The sequence below is a fragment of the Pseudorca crassidens genome, chromosome 10, assembly GCF_039906515.1.
Source record: "Pseudorca crassidens isolate mPseCra1 chromosome 10, mPseCra1.hap1, whole genome shotgun sequence".
Lineage (NCBI taxonomy): Eukaryota > Metazoa > Chordata > Mammalia > Artiodactyla > Delphinidae > Pseudorca > Pseudorca crassidens.
The window spans coordinates 38995633-39014744 of NC_090305.1; the positions used below are offsets into that span (position 1 = coordinate 38995633).

The following is a 19112-nucleotide window of genomic DNA, read 5'->3' on the forward strand; positions in this document are numbered from 1 at the left end:
CACCCACTCAAGTGATGGGGTCCTGGGTCAGGGATACAGTAGGGACAGATTTCCTCGTAGTTCAGTCCTAAACTGGCCCCTAAAATCTGGAAGCACTGAGGTCTTTCTCAACTGCCACAGATTCCGGCTTAGAATCTATGGTCCACTCCCAAAGGGCTTGAGCCAAGGACTATGAAAGTAAAAAGCCCAGTAAAAATTAGGAGGTTCTCATCCTACTTCTGCCCCAGACCAGTCATGTGACCTTGGGCAAGTCACTTTTCCTGCCCCTCTACCCCCAACTGACCTGCCAGGAGCACGTAGTTTGAAAAAGAAATAACCCTGGTCATCTACTAAGGTTTGGAGGTTATTGTTACTGTGGCATAGCCCAGCCCATCTTGAGTAATCCAGTGCTATATACTGTCCCCTGTTGATTATCTTTGGCCTTAGTCCCCAAACCTGCCTTCTCCCTGAAACTCCCTGAAAGCACTGGCTCCCCATTCAAATTTAAAAGCAGCAAGAGAGGGGGAGGGATAAATTGGATTGGGATTGGGATTGACATATATATACACACTAGTATATATAAAATAGATAATTAAAAGAACCTACTGTATAGCACTGTATACCATAGTATTCTGTAATGACCTCTATGGAAATAGAATCTAAAAAAGAGTAGGTATATGTATAACTGATTCACTTTGCTGTACAGCAGAAACTAACACAAAATTATAAATCAGCTATGCTCCAATAAAAATTATCACTCAACAAAATAAATAAGAGCAGCAAGAGAAGGGAGTCTGTCCTCTAAACAGGGAATGCGTTTGGGGAGACAGGCCCACACTTTGACAGGAAGTTATGCTGGCTGAAATCTACACCCACCCTGGAAGGCCCTGGACAGACACTGCCCCTCAAGCTTCTCTCCCATACTCATTTATTGGCTCTCCATAATTTTATTCCGCATTATTAAAGCAGGAATGACTGGACAGGCAGGAGGGCCAGACTTCCACATCCTGGGGGCACTGCAGGCTGACTATGACTTTGCAGGCCTGGATCTGAACATCCTCCTCGGGGTGGATGACCAGGGCAAGCAGCCGGTCTGCCAGTCGTGAGTCATCCCCAAAGACAGCTTCGTGCACAGACTGTTCATTGTAATGCCACTTCACAGCACGGTAGTGGGGTGAACTCCGGCCCTCACTCAGCCGCTCTGCAAACACCAGTACTTCAAGCAGCAGACTCCCGGGCTGTGTGGACTGGAACAGGTTCAGGAAGTTGGAGTGTACCTGTGAGTGGGATGGAGAGAGGAATGAAGTCCAAGGTAAATTCTAAAGTTCCTCCATCCTCCTATTGCCTCAACTCCCCAATATACCTAAGTTTCAGATCCAACTGTATAGGAATTTTTTAGTTTTCATTATCATTCTTTAACATAATTTCATTGTGGTCATAAAACATGAGTGATATGATAATATTGATTCAGGGAAATTTGTTGAGATAAACTTTTAAAGCTTAGCATGTGGTTAATTTTTGTAAATATTTTGTGTACTTGGGCGGAATGTGCATTTACTAATTGTAGAGTGTTCTGGATATGTCTAATGGCTCAAGCTTATTTGTGTTATTTGCAGCAAGTAGAACCTTACTAGGTTTAGGTATTTATGTATTAATTTCTGAAAGAATAGTTAAAATCTTCCAAATCTTCCACTGTGGTGATAGGTATGTCCATTTTTCTTTCCAATTATTCAGCTGTAGGAATGAAATCCTGCCATTTGTGACAATATGGATGGACCCAGAGGACATTATGCTAAGTGAGATAAGCCAGAAAGAGAAATACAAATACTGCATGGTATCACCTAAATGTGGAAGTTTTTTTAAGTCAAACTCACAGAAACAGTAGAAAAGTGGTTGCCAGGGGTTGGGGTGGGGTGTGGGGGAAATAGGGAGAGGTTGGTAAAAGGGTACATGCTTTCAGCTAAAAGATGAATAAGATCCAAGGGTCTAATGCAAACATGGTGAGTACTATTGATAACACTATTATATAATTGAAATTTGCTACGAGAGTAGAATTTAAATGTTCTCACCAAAAACAAACAAAATGTGAGGTGACGGATGTGTTAATTAACTAGATGGTGGGAATCTTTTCACAACGTATACCAAGTCACCACAACATACACTTTCTTTTTAGTATAATTTTTATATATATATATATATATTTAGTTTTTATTGGGGTATAGTTGATTTACTACATATGCTTTAGATATCTTACAAATTTATCTGTCAATTATACCTCAATAAAACTGAAAAAAGAAAAAACGATTTCCTTATAATTCTATCAAGTTTTGCCATATACATATTTTGAGATTGTTACTAAGTTCATATAAGTTTAGAGTTGCTTTATCCTTCTGAACAATTATTATGTAGTGACCCTGTCTATTCCTAATAATTATTTTTGTTATAAGTCATTTTCCCCTAATGTTAAAATACCTACATTAACTTCTGTCACCTGTGTTCCTGACTCTCAGAGTGTAGAAAGTCCCGCAAAGGAAAATCTGATTGTATTGGGAGGACAAAAGAGGGGGTGCTTTGCAATGTGTCTAGTGCAGAGGCAGAAAGAGGAACAAGATGATTTTGTGAGGGCTAAGTCTGTCTGAAGAATCCACGATTCTTCCTTTCACAATATCTGAGTTCACATCCATTAGCCTGTCTTTCAGTTCTTTTCTCACCTGGCAGTTGAGAATATCATAGAGAAGGTCGTTCTTCTGCGCCAGGTTGCTCAGCAATCGCGCGGCTTGCACCTGAATAAAGGAAAGGGTAAAGAATGAGAAGACAGGTGGGCCTGAGCAGGGAAGACACAAATCTCGGCTCCTCCCTCTAGGTGCTGTGCCAGGGCTGGTCAGGAGGGCAGGGCCTGGGCTCTGGTCCTCAGGCACCTGTGCCAGGATGTAGTCTGACTGCAGGATCTCCATCAAGGCAGGCATCACCCTTCGCAGCTGTGGATGTGCAAAGTCAGGCAGTGGGAGGTTGTTGAGGAGTCTGAGGCCCGCAATGTGCAGCTGCGAGTCCCAGATGGTGGAGATCAGTTCCAGCACCTTGATGGAGTGTTCCTAGGGAGGGGGGAGAGGAGAAGGTTTTCTACTTTTATATGATAATCCTCAACATTAGCCCTGCCTCTGCCTTCACTCTTCACTGCCCCCGCCCACAAAAACTGAGCCAACCCCACACACAGTTCCCCACTTTAACTCTCAACGTTATTTGACCTAGTTGACCCCTCTCACCCCCTTGAAACTCTTTCTTCACTTGGCTTCTCCGTCACATGTTTCTTTCCCAGTTCTTCTGCCCAACCGCCTCCTCTGTCTTCATCGCTCCCTTAGTGATACAGACTCAGTGCTGATGACTTTCAAGTTGCTATCTCCAGCCCAGACCCCTCCCTAAACTCCAGACTCATATATGCAAGTGCCAGTTCCACTTCCGAGAATCTCACTAAACCTCTGAGTCAACACATTCCCACTCCCAAACCTGCTCCTTCCACTACCCTTCCTATCTCAGCTGTTCGTTACACCTGCCTTCCAATTACTCAGACCAAAAATCTATGTTCTTCCTTGACTCTTCTTTCCCTCACACCCTTTTCCAATCTTTCAGAAAATCCTGTTGGCTCTACCTTCAAAATCTACCAACAATCAAGACACTTCTCACCATCCCCCTCTACCACCCTGTTCCAAGCCACCATCACCTCTCCCCCGGGTTTCTGCGATAGGCTCCTTCTCCCTGCTTCCATCCTTGTCCCCTGCATCTATTCTCAGAACAGCAGACAGGCTGGATTGCTCGAGTCCCTAGTTCATTCAGGGTAGGAGCTAAAGTCCTTACAGTGGCTTACAAGGTCTGACATGATCTGTCCCTCTCCCCCCATTATTTCTTTGGCCTCATCTCCTATTCTCTCCTTTGCTCCCATGGTTTCCATCACAATGGCCTTAGCTATTCCCTGAACATGCCAGGTACACACCTATCTTAGGTCTTTGCACATGGTGTTCCCTCTGCTTAGAATGCTCTCCCTCCTCAGCTATTCACAGCTCACTCTTACTTCCTTCAAGACTTTGCTTTAATGTCACATTCTCAGGGAGGTCTTCCCTAACCACCCGCTCCTTTAAGACGGCAGCACCACTCCCATCCCTGCTTCCCTTATCCCCACCTTTATTTTCCCCCATAGCACTGTCAATATGCACACACTTTTTGTTTTTAAACTTTTTATTTTCAAATAATTATAAATTCATGGGAAGTTGCAAGAACAGTACAGAGAGGTCCCATGTGCCCTCCACCCAGTTTTCCCTCAATAGCTACATCTTAATTACAGTATATTTTCAAAACCAGGAAAATGGAATTAGCACAATGTGTGTGTATAGTTCCATGTCATTTTATCACATATGTAGCTTCATGTAACCACCACTGCAATTAATAGATTATTCCATCAGAATCACCATAGATCTCCCTTGTGGGTCCCTTATTAGTCACACTTAGCACCGCCCATCAAAACCAGCCCTAACCAGCGGCAACCACTAATCTGTTTTCCATCTCTCTAATTTTGTCCTTTTTTTTTTTTTTTTTGCGGTACGCAGGCCTCTCACTGTTGCGGCCTCTCCCATTGCGGAGCACAGGCTCCAGACGTGCAGGCTCAGCGGCCATGGCTCACGGGCCCAGCCGCTCCATGGCATGTGGGATCTTCCCAGACCAGGGCACGAACCTGTGTCCCCTGCATCGGCAGGCGGACTCTCAACCACTGCGCCACCAGGGAAGCCCTAATTTTGTCATTTTTGAGAATGTTATATAAAATGGAATCACATTTTGTAACCTTCTGAAATTGATTTTTTCACTCAGTATAATGCCCTTGAGATCCATCCAAGTGGTCGTGTGTATCAGTAGTTCATTCCTTTTTATTACTGAGTAATGTTCCATGATATGGACTACCACAGTTTGTTTAATCATTTATCTCCTGAGAGACATTTTGGTTTCCAGTTTTTGACCATTACAAAGCTGCTACAAACAACTGTGAACAGGTTTTTTGGCAGATGTAGGTTTTTATTTCTCCAGGATAAATGCCCAAGAGTGCAATTGCTGGTTTGTATGGGGAAAGAGTTCGTTAAAGAAGCCGCTGAACTATTTTGCAGAGTGGCTGCTCTATCATTTTACATTCCCACCAGCAACATACGCGAGATCCAGTTTCTCTACATCTTCACCAGCATTTGGTATCGTCACTAATTTGGAGTTTAAATCATCTAATAGGTATATAGTAATATCTCATTGTGGTATTAATTCGCATTTCCCTAATGGCTAGTTAAATGTTAAACATTTTGTATGTGCTTATTTGCAATTCGTATATCCTCTTCAGGGAAATATCTCCATGTCTTGTGCCCATTTTCTAAATGGATTATTATTGTTTTGTTTTGTTTTGTTTTTTTGCGGTACGCGGGCCTCTCACTGCTGTGGCCTCTCCCGTTGCGGAGCAACAGGCTCCAGATGTTCGGGCTCAGCGGCCATGGCTCACGGGCCAGCCACTCCGCAGCACGTGGGATCTTCCCAGACTGGGGCACGAACCCGCGTCCCCTGCATCGGCAGGCGGACTCTCAGCCACTGCGCCACCAGGGAAGCCCGGATTATTATTGTTTTTGACGTTGAGTTTGGGGAGTTCTTTATATAATCTAGATATGAGTCCTTTGTCAGATAATGTGGTTTGCAAATATTTTCTTCCAATCTGCAGTTTGTCTTTTCATCTTCTTAACAGGGTCTTTCACAAGGCAAATGTTTTTTTTTTAATTTTGATAAAGTCCAATTTATCAATTTTTTTCTTTTATAGATTGTGCTTTTGGTGTCATTTCTATGACCTCTTTATCAAGCCCTAGGTCCCAAAGATTCTCTCCTTTGAAATTGCAACAACACCCCCTTGCAACACCACCCCCATGCCAGCCTTCCTTACCACCCTTCTTGATTTTTCTCCATAGCACTTGCCCCGTGAAACACCATATATTACACTTATTTGTGTATTGCCTGCCTTGCAGGCAATATAAGTTCCACTGGGCAGAGATCTTTCCCACTCTGTTCACTGCTGTGTCTCCAGTGCCTAGCATAGTGCTTGGACACAAAGTACGTGCTCAATATACATTTGTTGAAAGAAAAAAGGAATTTTGGCTTCTGAGCTGCAAGATGCTTGGGCCTTATTACCAAAGGCAGATACTCTTACAAGCTGTACCTTTGTGAGCCACGTAAGAAGGATGCCAGAAGCCTAGAGTGGGGAGCACAGCATTCCCATTAGTACCCTGCTCCTCCCTGCCCCCACCCCTCAGTAGGGAGTGGCTGCATTCACCCAGAGAGAGAAGAACAGGGGTCAGGTCCTCAGGATACAGACCCTGGGAAAGAAGGAACAGTGGTGCCCAGGCCACGTGCATCAGAATCTTCTGGGGGCTTGTGAAAAACACAGCTTCCCTGTTGAACTGGACCCTCTGGATGTAATGCCCTGAAATCTTCATTTGTTAACCAGCTTTCCAGGCAATTCTGATATGCTTGAGAATCACAGCCTTAGGGCAACTGAGAGGGTCGAGGGATAAAGTAGAGGCAGCCAGCAAGTGGAGACCTAGAGACCTTTTTTTCCCCAAAAAAGTTTGATGCAAAAAATTTAAAGTGCGAAAATACCAAGTGTCAGGGAAGAAATGATGTACCAGAAACACTCATGCGGGGCTGGTGGAGGGTGTAAAGTGATACGGCCCTTCTTGAAAAGCTGGGCATACCTTTCACCCGACCATCCCACTCCTGCATACATGTCCACGAGGGAGATGTGTAAAGAATGCTCATGGCACAATGTGCAAACAACTCAAATGTCTACTCATGGGCAGCTGGATGAATAAGACTGCAGGGTATTCATGAACTAGAACACTACAGAGCAGTGCAAAAGAAGGAAACAGACCAGTTCACATCAATAAGGACGAATCTTTCCATGTTGGAGGGAAAAGGCAAACCGCAGAATACAAAACTGCATACTTCCAGATCCATGAAGCTTAAAAACATTCTAACTATGTTACCTATTTTTGTCTGCCGTGCCCTGCTAGAAAATGATGACACATGTGTATATGGTAAAACTACAAAGAAAATCAAGAAATTGATGAACAAAATACATAGGAATGATTGCCTCTGGTGGGGGAGGAGGCGGGGATTAAGGAGGGGCATCTGGGGCATCTAACCAACTGGTCATGTTCTATTTCTTAGCCTGGGTTCTGGTTACGTGTGTTTTGTTTTATTCTTATTCTTTCTACCATACATGCATAAAATGTTTGCAAGTTCTGAATATTTTAATTTTTTTTTTTTTTTTTTTTTTTTTTTTTGCGGTACGTGGGCCTGTCACTGTTGTGGCCTCTCCCGTTGCGGAGCACAGGCTCCGGACGCACAGGCTCAGCGGCCGTGGCTCACGGACCTAACCGCTCCGCGGCATGTGGGATCTTCCCGGACCGGGGCACGAACCCGTGTCCCCTGCATCAGCAGGTGGACTCTCAACCACTGCGCCACCAGTGCGCACCACTTATTTTTAAGTAAAATATTTTGAGAGAGAGATCATTTGCTAGAGAGAGACTTGGAGGTCAAGGAAGATGTTTTTTTTGGTTTTGCCTTTTAAGATGGGAAAGAATAGAGCTTGTTGAACACTACTGGGAAGGAGCGGGGGGGAGGCCATATCAGACAGAGTTTAATCAAGGAGAGAGGCCCTCAGGGAAGCGGATGGGATCCAGGACTGAGACTAACATTGAACACAGACAGGAAGAAAGCCATTTTTTCATGGCACCAGCAGGAAAGCAGGAATGGATGAGTAACAGGTAAGCCTGGAGGCCTAGTAGCAGGAAGCTGGGGGAACTGACATTTGGTGGCTTATATTTTCTCTGCGTGGTGGTAGTGAAGACATCAGTGGCCCAGCCACCAGCCTCAGACCAACACAGCGTGGTGGTGTGGTATGATAATATGTCTGGTCTTTGTCCCTGATTCCACGCACAGGGTTCCTAAAATCCTTGCAATTTCCTGATAGGAGTGGTTTTTGTTATTCATAATGAGCCCCTTTCCATGATCCCTGAGTTTATGCAAATGAGGCAACTCAAGGCAACTTTCAGCCCCATACCTGACCTCTGCGGAGAAGAGTGGAACCAGAGATTGAGTTCAATTACCAATGGCCAATGATTAATCAATTACGCCTACATAATGAAACCTCCATAAATACCCCTACAGGACAGGGTTTGGAGAACTTCCGGGTTGGTGAACACATCGAGGTGCTAGGAGGGTTACACACCTGGAGAAGTCATGGAAGCCCTTCCCCCATACTCTGCCCTATGCACCTCTTCCATTTGGCTGCTCCTCAGTTATATCTTTTATAATAAACTGGTAAGTGTAAGTAAAGCATTTTCCCGAGTTCTGTGACTCGCTCTAGTGAATTATCAAGCCTGAGGAGAGGGGGCATGGGAACCTCCAAATCTACAGCTGGTCAATCAGAAGTGGGGGGCAGTCTCACAGGACTCAGCCCTAAGCTGTGGGGTCCGTACTAACTCCAGGCAGATAGTGTCAGAATTGAATTGTAGGACACCCAGTTGCCGTCAAGAGAGTTGGCTGTTGTCAGAAAGAACTTGGGGAATTTCTGCTGTTTGGGGTTCAGAGATACTCCTAGGGACCTAGCACAGTTTTATCCCGAGATCCAGACATTTATGACCCTACTGGGAACCTGATCACCATTTTCCCACCTACTTCCAAGGAAAAACATATTTCTGGGTTACAAATTCAGACCCAAACAAACTTCTGGAACATGACCATTCATCCTATGCCCACTAAACGGCCCATGGCTTATGGACATCTATGTGCTCTGCCCCATACTTGTCGCTGGGCTCACCTGGATTTTCAGCCTGAATTTTCTGATGCCAGAGAAAGCTTTAAGTGTGTTCAGAGCTTGGATTTTGACACTGTTGTCCTTGTCATCCAGCATGGAGCCCACCAACGTGATGTCATCATTAGTACATGCAGAGGCCTAGAGTGTGCCAGGAGAGGCAGAAGAGGCGGGAGAAGCGGGTGTCCTGGTCCCCCTACCCCCCCATGTCACCAAAACCCCTCAACACAACCCCTCCCGCCATCAGCCAGAGAGAGGTCCCAGGACACAGTCTGGCTACTCAAGGGGGAAGGGGGACAGATGTAGCCCCCGGGGGCCAGGCTGGCTGGGAAGGACCTCCTGCTTCCCTTCCCTCACCTCGGACTCCAGCAAGTACACACAGCGCGTGATACTGTGCAGGATCATGCTCTTGGCGTACTCCTCCTGTTTGCACTCCAAAGAGTTGAGGAGCCTCCGGAGCTCACCTGAGTCCCGCCCGTGCTGCTCTCGCTCAACTGCCAGGCCTAGACAGCCACCCCAGCCCAGTTCAGGCTGTGGACTCAGAAGGGAGGAAAGATGGGGTTTGGGAAGCCATGGGAGAGAGACCTGGGGACAAGGCTGCCTTGCCTTTTCTGAAGAAAAGACTTCTTGCTATATGCAGGACCACCATGTACAGTTGAACAGGGTGTGTATTGCACAAGGGCACCACATCTAAGGCTGTATTGTTCATATCGTAAACAAAAAAATTTTGTATGTTTACTATAACAACTTTCTGGCATATGGCAGTAATATGTAGTATTTCATCATAATTGGTATATGGCAATGATATTCCAGCAGATGGCAATACAAAGTCTTGCAGAAGGGGTTCCTTTCTCTACTTTGCACAAAGTTGTCATAGGGACTAGTGGAGGCTCTGAGAATGTCGGTCCCCCAATCTTCCCTTGGGGAGAACTGCTGATGCAAAGTTTCCAAGCAGTGGCTCCTGGATGCCAGAGTGAATGTAGAATTTAGAAACCTGCCAGATGACTCCCGAGGAGGCACTTGAGTGCCACCCACTACCTGGGGAGCCTGCGCTAGCATCTCTAGGGTGGCTCTGAGGGAGACGGAGGTGAGAAAGGGGAAGGAGAAAGGAACGTGGAGGAGCCCCCTTGGGGCCCTCCCACACGGGAGACCTGGGGAGTAGGTACCCCCTGGGGCCGAGCCCTCTCCCCAGGGTGGGGACACTCACGGGCGACGCAGATGGGTGAGCCAGAGCAGCGCGGTGGTTGACATTTTACGCCCGCCCTGATGGCCTTGTAGAGCAGGCAGATGGCCCCAGCGGCTGTGGCCAGGCTCACTACACCTTTCCAGATGTCCATTTACCCCCGGCACTGGGGGATGCAGCACATGCCCGAGGCACCTAGCAAAGGCCTTCTGGAACCAGAACTCTAGCAGGGCCAGGAACCAGGGCACCAGAATCAGAACCTGGGCAACAAAGGAAACTGGGGAAACAGTGGGATGGAGGGTGGTGGTCGGAAACGGGGCAGCCAGGGAGCTTCAGAGGCTGCAGGAAACAAAGCTTAAGACTCCAGAGGAATACAAGGTCTGTGGGCAGGAAGGTCCTTCACACCCTCTTTTTTAGGGGAGCCAGGTCGGTGGGGCCCCAGCAGGCAGCTCCAGAGGCTACCTTTCTTCCATTAGATGGCAGCAGAGGCCCAATTTATGGACGGGGGCCTTTAGAAGTTTTTTGGGGGGCGTTGGGGTGTGCCCACTGGCAGCCCTGTTCCCTCATTTCCCTGGTCCCCCCATCTTTGATCTCTTCACCACAGATCCACTTCTGAGCCTTGGGGCGTTTCTGCAGGCAGGGCCCCCCACTTCCATCACAGGACGAAGAGGAGGCAAGTACTTTACAAAGTTCTGCAGAGTCTCGAGGCCAATCCATCATTTTCCAGCATCTGCTTGTTCCTCTCTGTGTATATTTACCTGTGGACCAAAAGCTCCTGAGGGCAGTTGTCTCTGCGTCTCCAACATCCAGCAGAGTCCTGCACTTAGGAGATGCTCAAGTTATGGCTTCTGTCATTCTTTGAGGACTTGAGGAGAGAACACGTCAGAGAATCTGGAGACGGGGGCTCCAGGCCCATTTAACCAGTGTGACTCTGGAGGAGAAGGGGACTGCCCTTGCCTTGGCCTCAGTTTCTGTATTTTTAACCTGAGGGGATCCAGGTTTAGCATTCTAAATCTCCAGGGTTAAACCTGGGGTAGGTCTGTGCCATTAAACCATGGAGGCCTAAATCTGGGAGTATCACACCCTATGCCCCACAACATACACACAGGGTGGGATGGGCTTTGAGGCCTCCTCTGGAGTCAGAAAATGCCACCACCTTGGAGGATGAGAACCCAACTTTGGAGGCCTCAGTCTCCACCACCTCCACCACCAGGATGGGGCAGGTGAGACCAGACCCTTCCCTTCTTCTCCTTCCCCCACCCCCAGTGTCCCCACACCCTCTGGTCTCACCTTCCGGTACAGAACAGGGAGGAACCCAAGCCAGGCTCAGACCTAGAGCCAGCACTGAGCGGAGATGTACCAGAACAGGGCTTCAGCTGCCTGGTCTTGAGCTCCTGTTGGACGGCTCTGGGCCCTGGACTGCACCTGGGTTTGCAGGAGGTGGGGAAATAGGGAAACGGCATCCCCAAGGATGCTGCAGCCAGCCAGGTCTGTCCGCTCAGAGCCTTCGTCCGTGTCACCCTAGGCTGCAGGCAACACTCCCAGGGGGCCATTCTCTTCCTTTCTTCCCTCCCATCCCTGGCCCTCCTCAAGGGTCATTCCTGGCACTCTACACAGTCCCAAGGTGGATGTATGGTCAGGCCATTCAAGATGGCTGTTCTCTTGCTCTTTGTACATCCTCTGCTCGACCAGTCCGTTCCACCTGTGCCCTACTCACGTGAACATGTTTGCCCCCCGCCCCAGCTAGTGACTGATCTAATCCCTGCTCTACCTGCTAATTTATTAAAGGGAAACATCTGCCCTCATGATAGTCATTAATCTGAGGGGCTGTGACGGATGTGCCCCAGCTGGTTTCCCTGGTAACTGATAAGTCAACCTGACGTCAATTCTCCCTATAAATAGTGGTCTCCTCTCCCCGAGTAGCAAAGATTGCTGCCATGGCCTGCCTGCCATAATCGGTGGGGTGTTGCCATGATTGGTGGGTCTTAACCTTTTGCTTAAGACACCCCTGTCCAATAAACCACTGATGTCTTCGTTGCTGTCTCCAGACTCTTCAGTCTTGAGGCTGGGCAACTACAAGGCTTTCAGGACTGCACAGTGCAGCCCAACGACTGGGGAGCCAGCCAGGAGGCCGAAGAAGCTACCGAGATGTCGCGAAGTAAGGACAGGGAATGGAAGGTTGCAGGGGTCATCCTGAGGTGGCCGTCCACTAGCCTGTGGGGCCCTGTGGCAGCTGACTACCATGAGAGGTGTCTTTCTCTTCCATTATATTGATTCTCTTCTACTCTGTTAACTTCAGAGCCTCTTTCCAGTTTAAAAGTAGCAGCCCTATGCTGGTGGCTCATCTGACTGCACGGGGATGGCTGGTGAATACAGACCAAACGCAAAGACAAGCGTACCCCCAGCCTCTTACCCCTAAACAATTAGACACAGGCTTTAGAGGATATTAATTCAGGGACAGTCTTGTGAATTGGACATGGCCAATTACCTGGAAAAGTTTGGTTGGGGCCTGTGCTACAACAAAATAAGAGTACCCTTGGGCTTCTGACCCCTGCTATGGAAGCGGGCAGAGCAATGATATACAGCATGATGGAACAACAGCGATATGCAGCTGACAACAGGTGGAAGACGTTACAAAAGGCCTACCCGAGTCATCTAGCGATGCAAAAAACCACTATCTGGGGTCTAGTACAGCTGTGTGTGATATACAGGACCCCACGGACATCAACAGTGACAAAGGAATCCACTTTACCAGTCATGAAGTTCAGGAATGGGCGGCTAAAAATGACACGCACTGGCATTTCCACCTGCCTTACGACCCCACTCCTGCCGGGCTAATGGAAAGGATGAAAGGATTACTTAACAATCGAGACGAAAACCCGCTCTCTCAACAGGTGGACCAGAGGTTCACTCAAGCTCTATGAACTGCAGCTGAACACCCGAGGAGCAATCATCCCAGGGCCATGTTAACCCCGAGGCAACTAGTCAATACAATCCAAATTCAACTGTTGACCACCGAAAGACCGCTGCCAACTATCTCTCAGGACAGTAACTCACTTTTGCCTTCGCTACCTTCGCTACAGGATCTACCCCAGAGGAACACACTCTCACATGGTCCTGGGACTGGCAGGTAAGTCTCTGGTGGTTTGCGTTTGCTGTCCCATGGGGAATAGGATTGGAAAGGGATTTACAGATTTCACCTGGTTTATTCCCGGCTCCACCTAAGACTACTAAGGTAATTAATCCAGGCTCCCACTGGAGAAAGGCACCATTATATTAACCCTGTGGGCTGTTCTTATACCGCCTCGCCGGCATGAATTCGGCACCACGAATGTCTCTGTTGCTGTTCCGGGCTCTTTCTTCAGTCTAAGGCTGGGCAACTATAAGGCTTACAGGCCTGCAGGGTGCAGCCCAACAGTGGGTGACTACACGGACTCCCTGTAGTGAAGGGTGACAGAGGCCCCTGGAGGCCCCCCCCCAACTACCATGGGACCACCTATCAAGCTCCATGAACTCCAGGCAGGAAATGGCTGCCTGAAGGGACTGTTTTAGGTTCCAGCTCCCCTGGTAGATCTGAGGATCGGTCCTTTTCTGAGGTGGAACCCAGAGCTACTGGCCTCCCCAGTCCATGTAGCTGATCCTGCAACCCTCACATTCTAAGCAAATGCAGTACTCACCTGCTCTTTAAAGATCTCCAAAGAAGGAGAGTTCTTTCTTGGCTCTAACCTAACTCCCTCCTGCTATATATACCTAAGCCCATTCCTTTGGGTTCTGCCCTCAAATGTTTTGGATGCATTAGAAGCAGAGGCATCCCCAGTGTGACATTTCTGCTAGTCCACAGCACGATTTTAAAAAAAGAGGAATGTGTATTCATTGGTGGAAAGTCAAGGACTGTCCTTTCTTGGGAGTAACTGCTTTTGGTTTTTGTTTTAAACTTATTTATTTTTGGCTGTGCGGGGTTGCGGGCTTCTCTAGTTGAGGTGACTGGGGGCTACTCTTCATTGTGGTGCACGGGCTTCCCATTGCGGTGGCTTCTTATTGCTTCTTATTGCAGAGCACAGGCTCTAGGCACGCAGGCTTCAGTAGTTGTGGCTCGCGGGCTCTAGAGCGCAGGCTCAGTAGTCATGCCCACGGGCTTAGTTGCTCCGCGGCATATGGGATCTTCCCGGCCCAGGGCTCGAACACGTGTCCCCTGCAATGGCAGGTGAATTCTTAACCACTGCACCACCAGGGAAGCTCCCAGGAGTATCCGCTTTTGATTCAGATGATGTCTGTTTTCTTTTGAGGAGAATTAAAATGTACTTGCTTTTGTGAAATGATGGTGACAACAGATGATAGTGAATGTTCTTAGGGAGCATAAATGAAGGCTGCAGCTCTTTGTGAGAACTTGGATTTTGTTTTTCTTGTTTTTTTGTCATATTCAAAAATTTGGAACATTGGCTCGAGAGAAGTCAGATTCCATATACACACAGCCAACCCTAAGTTTCTTACTCGCCCTCACCAAGGCAAAAGGACACGGGCTGCCCTAGTACACACCTCTCTGCCATCTGCACCAGCTTTTCTACCTTTAAGGCTAATGTTCCCATCATGTTAGGTGCAGTTTATTTAGTGAGTGAGAGTGTGGGCTCAACCCAGACTGCCAGGGTTCAAAACCAGCTCAGCTACTGACCTAGCTTTGTAATCTTTTTGTGCCTCATTTTCCCCACCTGTAAAATGGGAATAATAATACCTACTTCTTGGATTTGAGAGGATTAAGTATTTGGAACAGTGCCCAGCACACAGAGCTCACCAAACGTGACAATAATTACTATTATAAGCAGGTTTCACCTGGACAAAAACGTTGGGCATGGCAAGGCAGTGAGCACACAGATGGTGGGCCTCTGTGAGGCCTGAAAGGCACATCATTCAGCCCCTTCCATTCACCCTCTACCCCTCCCACTCTGGTCGTCTTCAAGCTAATCAATCTCAACTCCTGTAACCCATTTACTTGCCTTGAACAACTCTGGAGCCCTCTTTGAACCCCCCTCCCCCACCAAATTCCTAAACCAGGAGCGCTACGGGGATCCAGCCCGTTCCCCTGAGCTACTTTGTTCCTACAAACCATCCTCCCACCTGTAAAACCCTCAGACTACCTGCTTATTCTATCAGGACTCTGGTAATGGGTGTTTCAGCCTAGTTAATTAGAGGAGCCTAACACGCTATTGGGGACCTACTGTGCAAGCAGGCCGTTAAGGAGGGGGACCCCGGAGGGGCCCGGCGCTTGCATGCGCAGGAGAAGCTAAGGGTAAATTAGCCTACTCTCGAATGAGAAGCCCGTTGGAGTCCGACGAGCTTGGGTTTGGGCAAGTTCCATGATCTGAGTCTCAGTTTACTCCTCCGGAAAACCTGCCTACTACACGGAAGTGCGCTGTCAGAACTGAATGAGAGAATGTACGTTGTGACTCTCGGTGAACAGCGGAAGCGCAGCACGTGCGAGCTGCCCCAGCAGAAAGCCAGAAAGCCGAGAGATGAAAGTCTGGGGGACAACCCGTGCCCTGACAGGTATCCCACGCTCTCCGGGACCGTGCCCTCCCCAACTCGTGCTTACCCCGGCCCAGGACCAGACTGGGGGGCCTCTCGGTAGCTCGTGACTCCAGCGAAGGAGTGGGGACTGGAAGAAACGCGGCAAACCCGGGGAGCGGAGGGGGCGGCGCCCTCACAGAAGGATTTCCGAGTGTGGGGCGGAGGCCGCGCCTTTCCCCGCCCCGAGCCTCCCCCCATCTTGCCTTCCCTCCCCGGACTACTCCCCGCCCCCCGCCCCTCCCCCTCCGGCGCATCCGGCGGCGGGCACAGGATGTTCTTTCGCTCCGGTCCCCCCCGCCCCCGCCCCCGCTCTCACTTTCCCTTCGCTCCCATCCCCCACTCCCGCCGCGCCCGGCGCCTGCACCTTGTTTAACTCCTTCTCTCCCGCGCTCCGCGGGGCTCGGCGCGCCCTGGGGTCCCACCCTTCCCGCCCACCCCCAGGACACGGAGCACGCCCGAGGGCTGCCCGGGAAGAAGCGGGCCTAGGCTGAGCGCTGGGCCACGGTTCTCCGGATCCACTGGCCTGTCGGGGGTGAAGGGGTGAAGAGTGATCCCAGGAACTGAAGCCGGCGTTCTCCGGACCCCGCCAGCTCACCGGTGCCGGGTGGGCTGGGGATTGGGTGCCCGCAATCCGGCAAGTCCCGCGCCCGAGAGGGGGACCAGATGGACAGGGTTAGTTCCAGGCCCGGAGTGGATCAGCAGGGTCGAGGACCCCAACCTCATCCTCCCCCCGGGTTGGGGTAAGAAGGGGCCCGGGTCTCCGCGAGAGGATGGAGAGAGGTCACGCCCCTCACGTATACGTCACTGTTTCCAAGGCAACCAGGGGCGGGAACGCGGGCTGGAGAAGGCGAGACCTTAGGGAAAGGAGGCTGCTAGAGACTTTGTGACAGGGGTGCGGATGGGGAGGCGGCGTGGGCGGCCTTGTCAATCTTTGCTTCTTTACTCGCTGATGCACCAAGAAGCTAAGGGCAGGACAGGTTCCGTTCACTCGTTCATTCGACAGACGTTCATTCAGCTTGAACTATGCTTGGCGTCATGCTTAGGCACTGGGTTCTGGCGGCGCTGGATCCGAACCCTGCACTCACCGGTTATTGTGAGTTAGTGTAGGGTGGCCATGCATTCCGGGTTACGTCCGTGGAACTGGTGTAAGTGTTAATAGTGTCCTTTTACTCGCTTAGAAATGTCTTAGTGGTGGGGAGGGGGGTAGTTAAGGAACCCTGTCCCCCAATTCAAGGAAAGCTCCCACGGCGCAGGTAAGGAAGACAAGCTATTGTCTGCTCACTTTGCAACGGGCACTTTTGTAGTCTCTGTAATCTTTGCCTCTCATTCCGCAAGGTAAGTATCTCTAGCACCTCTTACAGGTGGAGAAACTGGCTCCAAAAAGTTGAGACTTGCCCAAGACCAAACAGCTAAGTGCTGGAACCAGGATCCAGACCCAAGTCTATGTGGCTTCCAAAATCCAAGTGCCCTATCTTATTCCTCCTTCTCAAAACAGATGATATTAAGTAAGTAAATAAATAACACTGTCCCTGCCATGAAGGAGCTTATAATCTTTGGGGATGAAAATACTACAGGACATAATGAAGCAATAAAATATAGGAAAGAATGAAGGCAGCTCATGAGGCTCAGAGGGAAGTTGATGACAACACGATCCAAGTGGGGTGGAGATTATCAGACTTTGAGCTGGGTTATGAGGTGTGATGGGGCCAGGATCACTGGGCGTGTGTGTGTGTGTGTGTGTGTGTGTGTGAGTGAGTGTGTGAGATGTGGTGCCAAAAAAGAACAACCTAAGGGCATCAGAGTAGCGACCCAGAGCTAGGCAGGCTGGAATCTCCAGTAACAAGATCCCTCTGTAAACCCCAAAGCCACTGGTTGCACCCACTCTTCTCTGCCCTCCACCCTCCTCGGTGGTGTTCTGTTTCTTGCTGGTTCCCAGCAGGCAGCTACCCTCATTCCACTTGACACGCAAGGTCTTTGCAGTTAGTGTTTGGCACAAACCCCGATGTTAATTTGGACGTCAGCTTCTCTCTTCCCCACCCCTCTCTGAAGATTATGGGAAATTTTAAAACCAGGGCTGGGACTTCCCTGGTGGTCCAGTGGTTAAGACTCAGTGCTTCCACTGCAGGGGGCGCAAGTTCCATCTGATCCCGGTCGGGAAACTAAGATCCCGCATGCTGCGCGGTGTGGCCAAAAACAAAAACTGGGGCTGTTCAAAACAAAAGGGCCTGCGTAAGTATCAGGAAGCCAATAGGCTTCATGAGAATGGGGACACCAAGCCAGGAAAGAGAACTGGGCGGAGAGCAAGGAGCACAACCAAATGGATCGGACACTTGATGAACATTGGCTCCCCTCCTGCTATGCATCAGGCCCTGTGCTGGACTCTGGGGTCTGGGTACACCATGAATGAGTGTGGGCCCCTTCATATGGAACACACAGGTTAGCAGCTGGTGTACCCAGTGTGCTTGGTTGAGGAGTCTGAAGTTGATAACACACACAATAAACAGTGTTTGAGAAAGATAATTCCAGCAGGGTGTGTAGGAGGAAGGAAAAACCTGGGTCAGAAAGGACAGTGTGGCAGTGACTGTGGGAATTTGGGCCAAAGGTGGAATCTACAGGGTTGGAAAGGAAGGGTAAGTGAAGAAAGTAACAAATAATACATGTTGTAATAAAAGCAAGAAAGGGAAGAATTTGGTAATCGATCCGATATAGGATGGTGAAGGAGGGAAAATAGTTAAGAATTAATCCTCCTTCATGGTGAGTTTGAGGGGTGGGAGGGTCACCGTGGGAAAGGGGGTGGAGCTGGTATGAGGGACCTGAGGGTGAGATCAGTCACTCCTAGGCCATGTGAGGGCAGGTATCCTGTAGGTGACTGGACTTGGAGACAGGGAAGACCTGAAGGGTAGTGGCCGCCTTGTATAAAAGTGTCCCCGTCACTATGGGTATGCAAACAGCTTCAGAACACTGGCCTGGGATATTGTGGACAAATTTCATACATCAGGTAGAAAGTTGGAGTCAACAACAGTGAAAGTGCCTTCTGCCTGAGGGATTTGGTGAGTGTTGGCTGGGTGAGCACATGTGTGGGAAGTATGCCTGGATGTGTGGGAAGAAGGTTGGCAACTGTCTCCTCGATTTTGGCTAAAGAAGGGGCCAGTGATGCCTGGGAAGCGGGGGCTGAGGCCCAGGTGAGGCACTTCAGCAGCCTGGGATCCCTCCCCCAGCTCCACCTTGGGAGGCCCTGGAGCCCAGGACTGTGCTGCCTGCCAGGCCTTTCCTGGAACTTGGCAGAGGAGGGAGCCCCTCCCTGCCTGCCCTGGCACACTCCAGGCACACGGTGTCCCCAGGGGCACCTTGCAGACACCCCAGGAGACTGGGGCATGGGACAGGTCCCCACCCCCCCGCAGGAAGAGTCCTGCTCTGGGCTGACATCCGAGCTCCCCGCCCTGGGGCTGTCATCCTCACAATGGCCCCACCAGACGGCAGGAGACATAAGGCGCAGAGAAGGAA

General features: G+C 49.5%; 1 protein-coding gene across 3 annotated transcripts; it reads right to left on the reverse strand.

Moving 5' to 3' along the window:
• Positions 1 to 906: 906 nt before the first annotated feature.
• Positions 907 to 15627, reverse strand: ARMC12 (armadillo repeat containing 12). Of its 3 annotated transcripts, XM_067753195.1 has the most exons (8): positions 11337 to 15627; positions 10728 to 10804; positions 10071 to 10323; positions 9221 to 9366; positions 8870 to 9004; positions 2898 to 3071; positions 2691 to 2762; positions 907 to 1256 (listed from the first exon to the last, which is right to left on the reverse strand). In XM_067753195.1, exons 3-8 carry the CDS (start codon positions 10198 to 10200, stop codon positions 927 to 929), a joined length of 987 nt encoding a protein of 328 aa, XP_067609296.1. In that variant the 5' UTR covers positions 10201 to 10323; positions 10728 to 10804; positions 11337 to 15627; the 3' UTR covers positions 907 to 926. The 3 variants fall into 3 exon arrangements, with proteins under 3 accessions (XP_067609296.1, XP_067609297.1, XP_067609295.1); XM_067753196.1 differs by lacking the exons at positions 10728 to 10804; positions 11337 to 15627 and adding an exon at positions 10805 to 11318 and having other exon boundaries at positions 10071 to 10306; XM_067753194.1 differs by lacking the exon at positions 11337 to 15627 and having other exon boundaries at positions 10071 to 10804.
• Positions 15628 to 19112: the final 3485 nt, after the last annotated feature.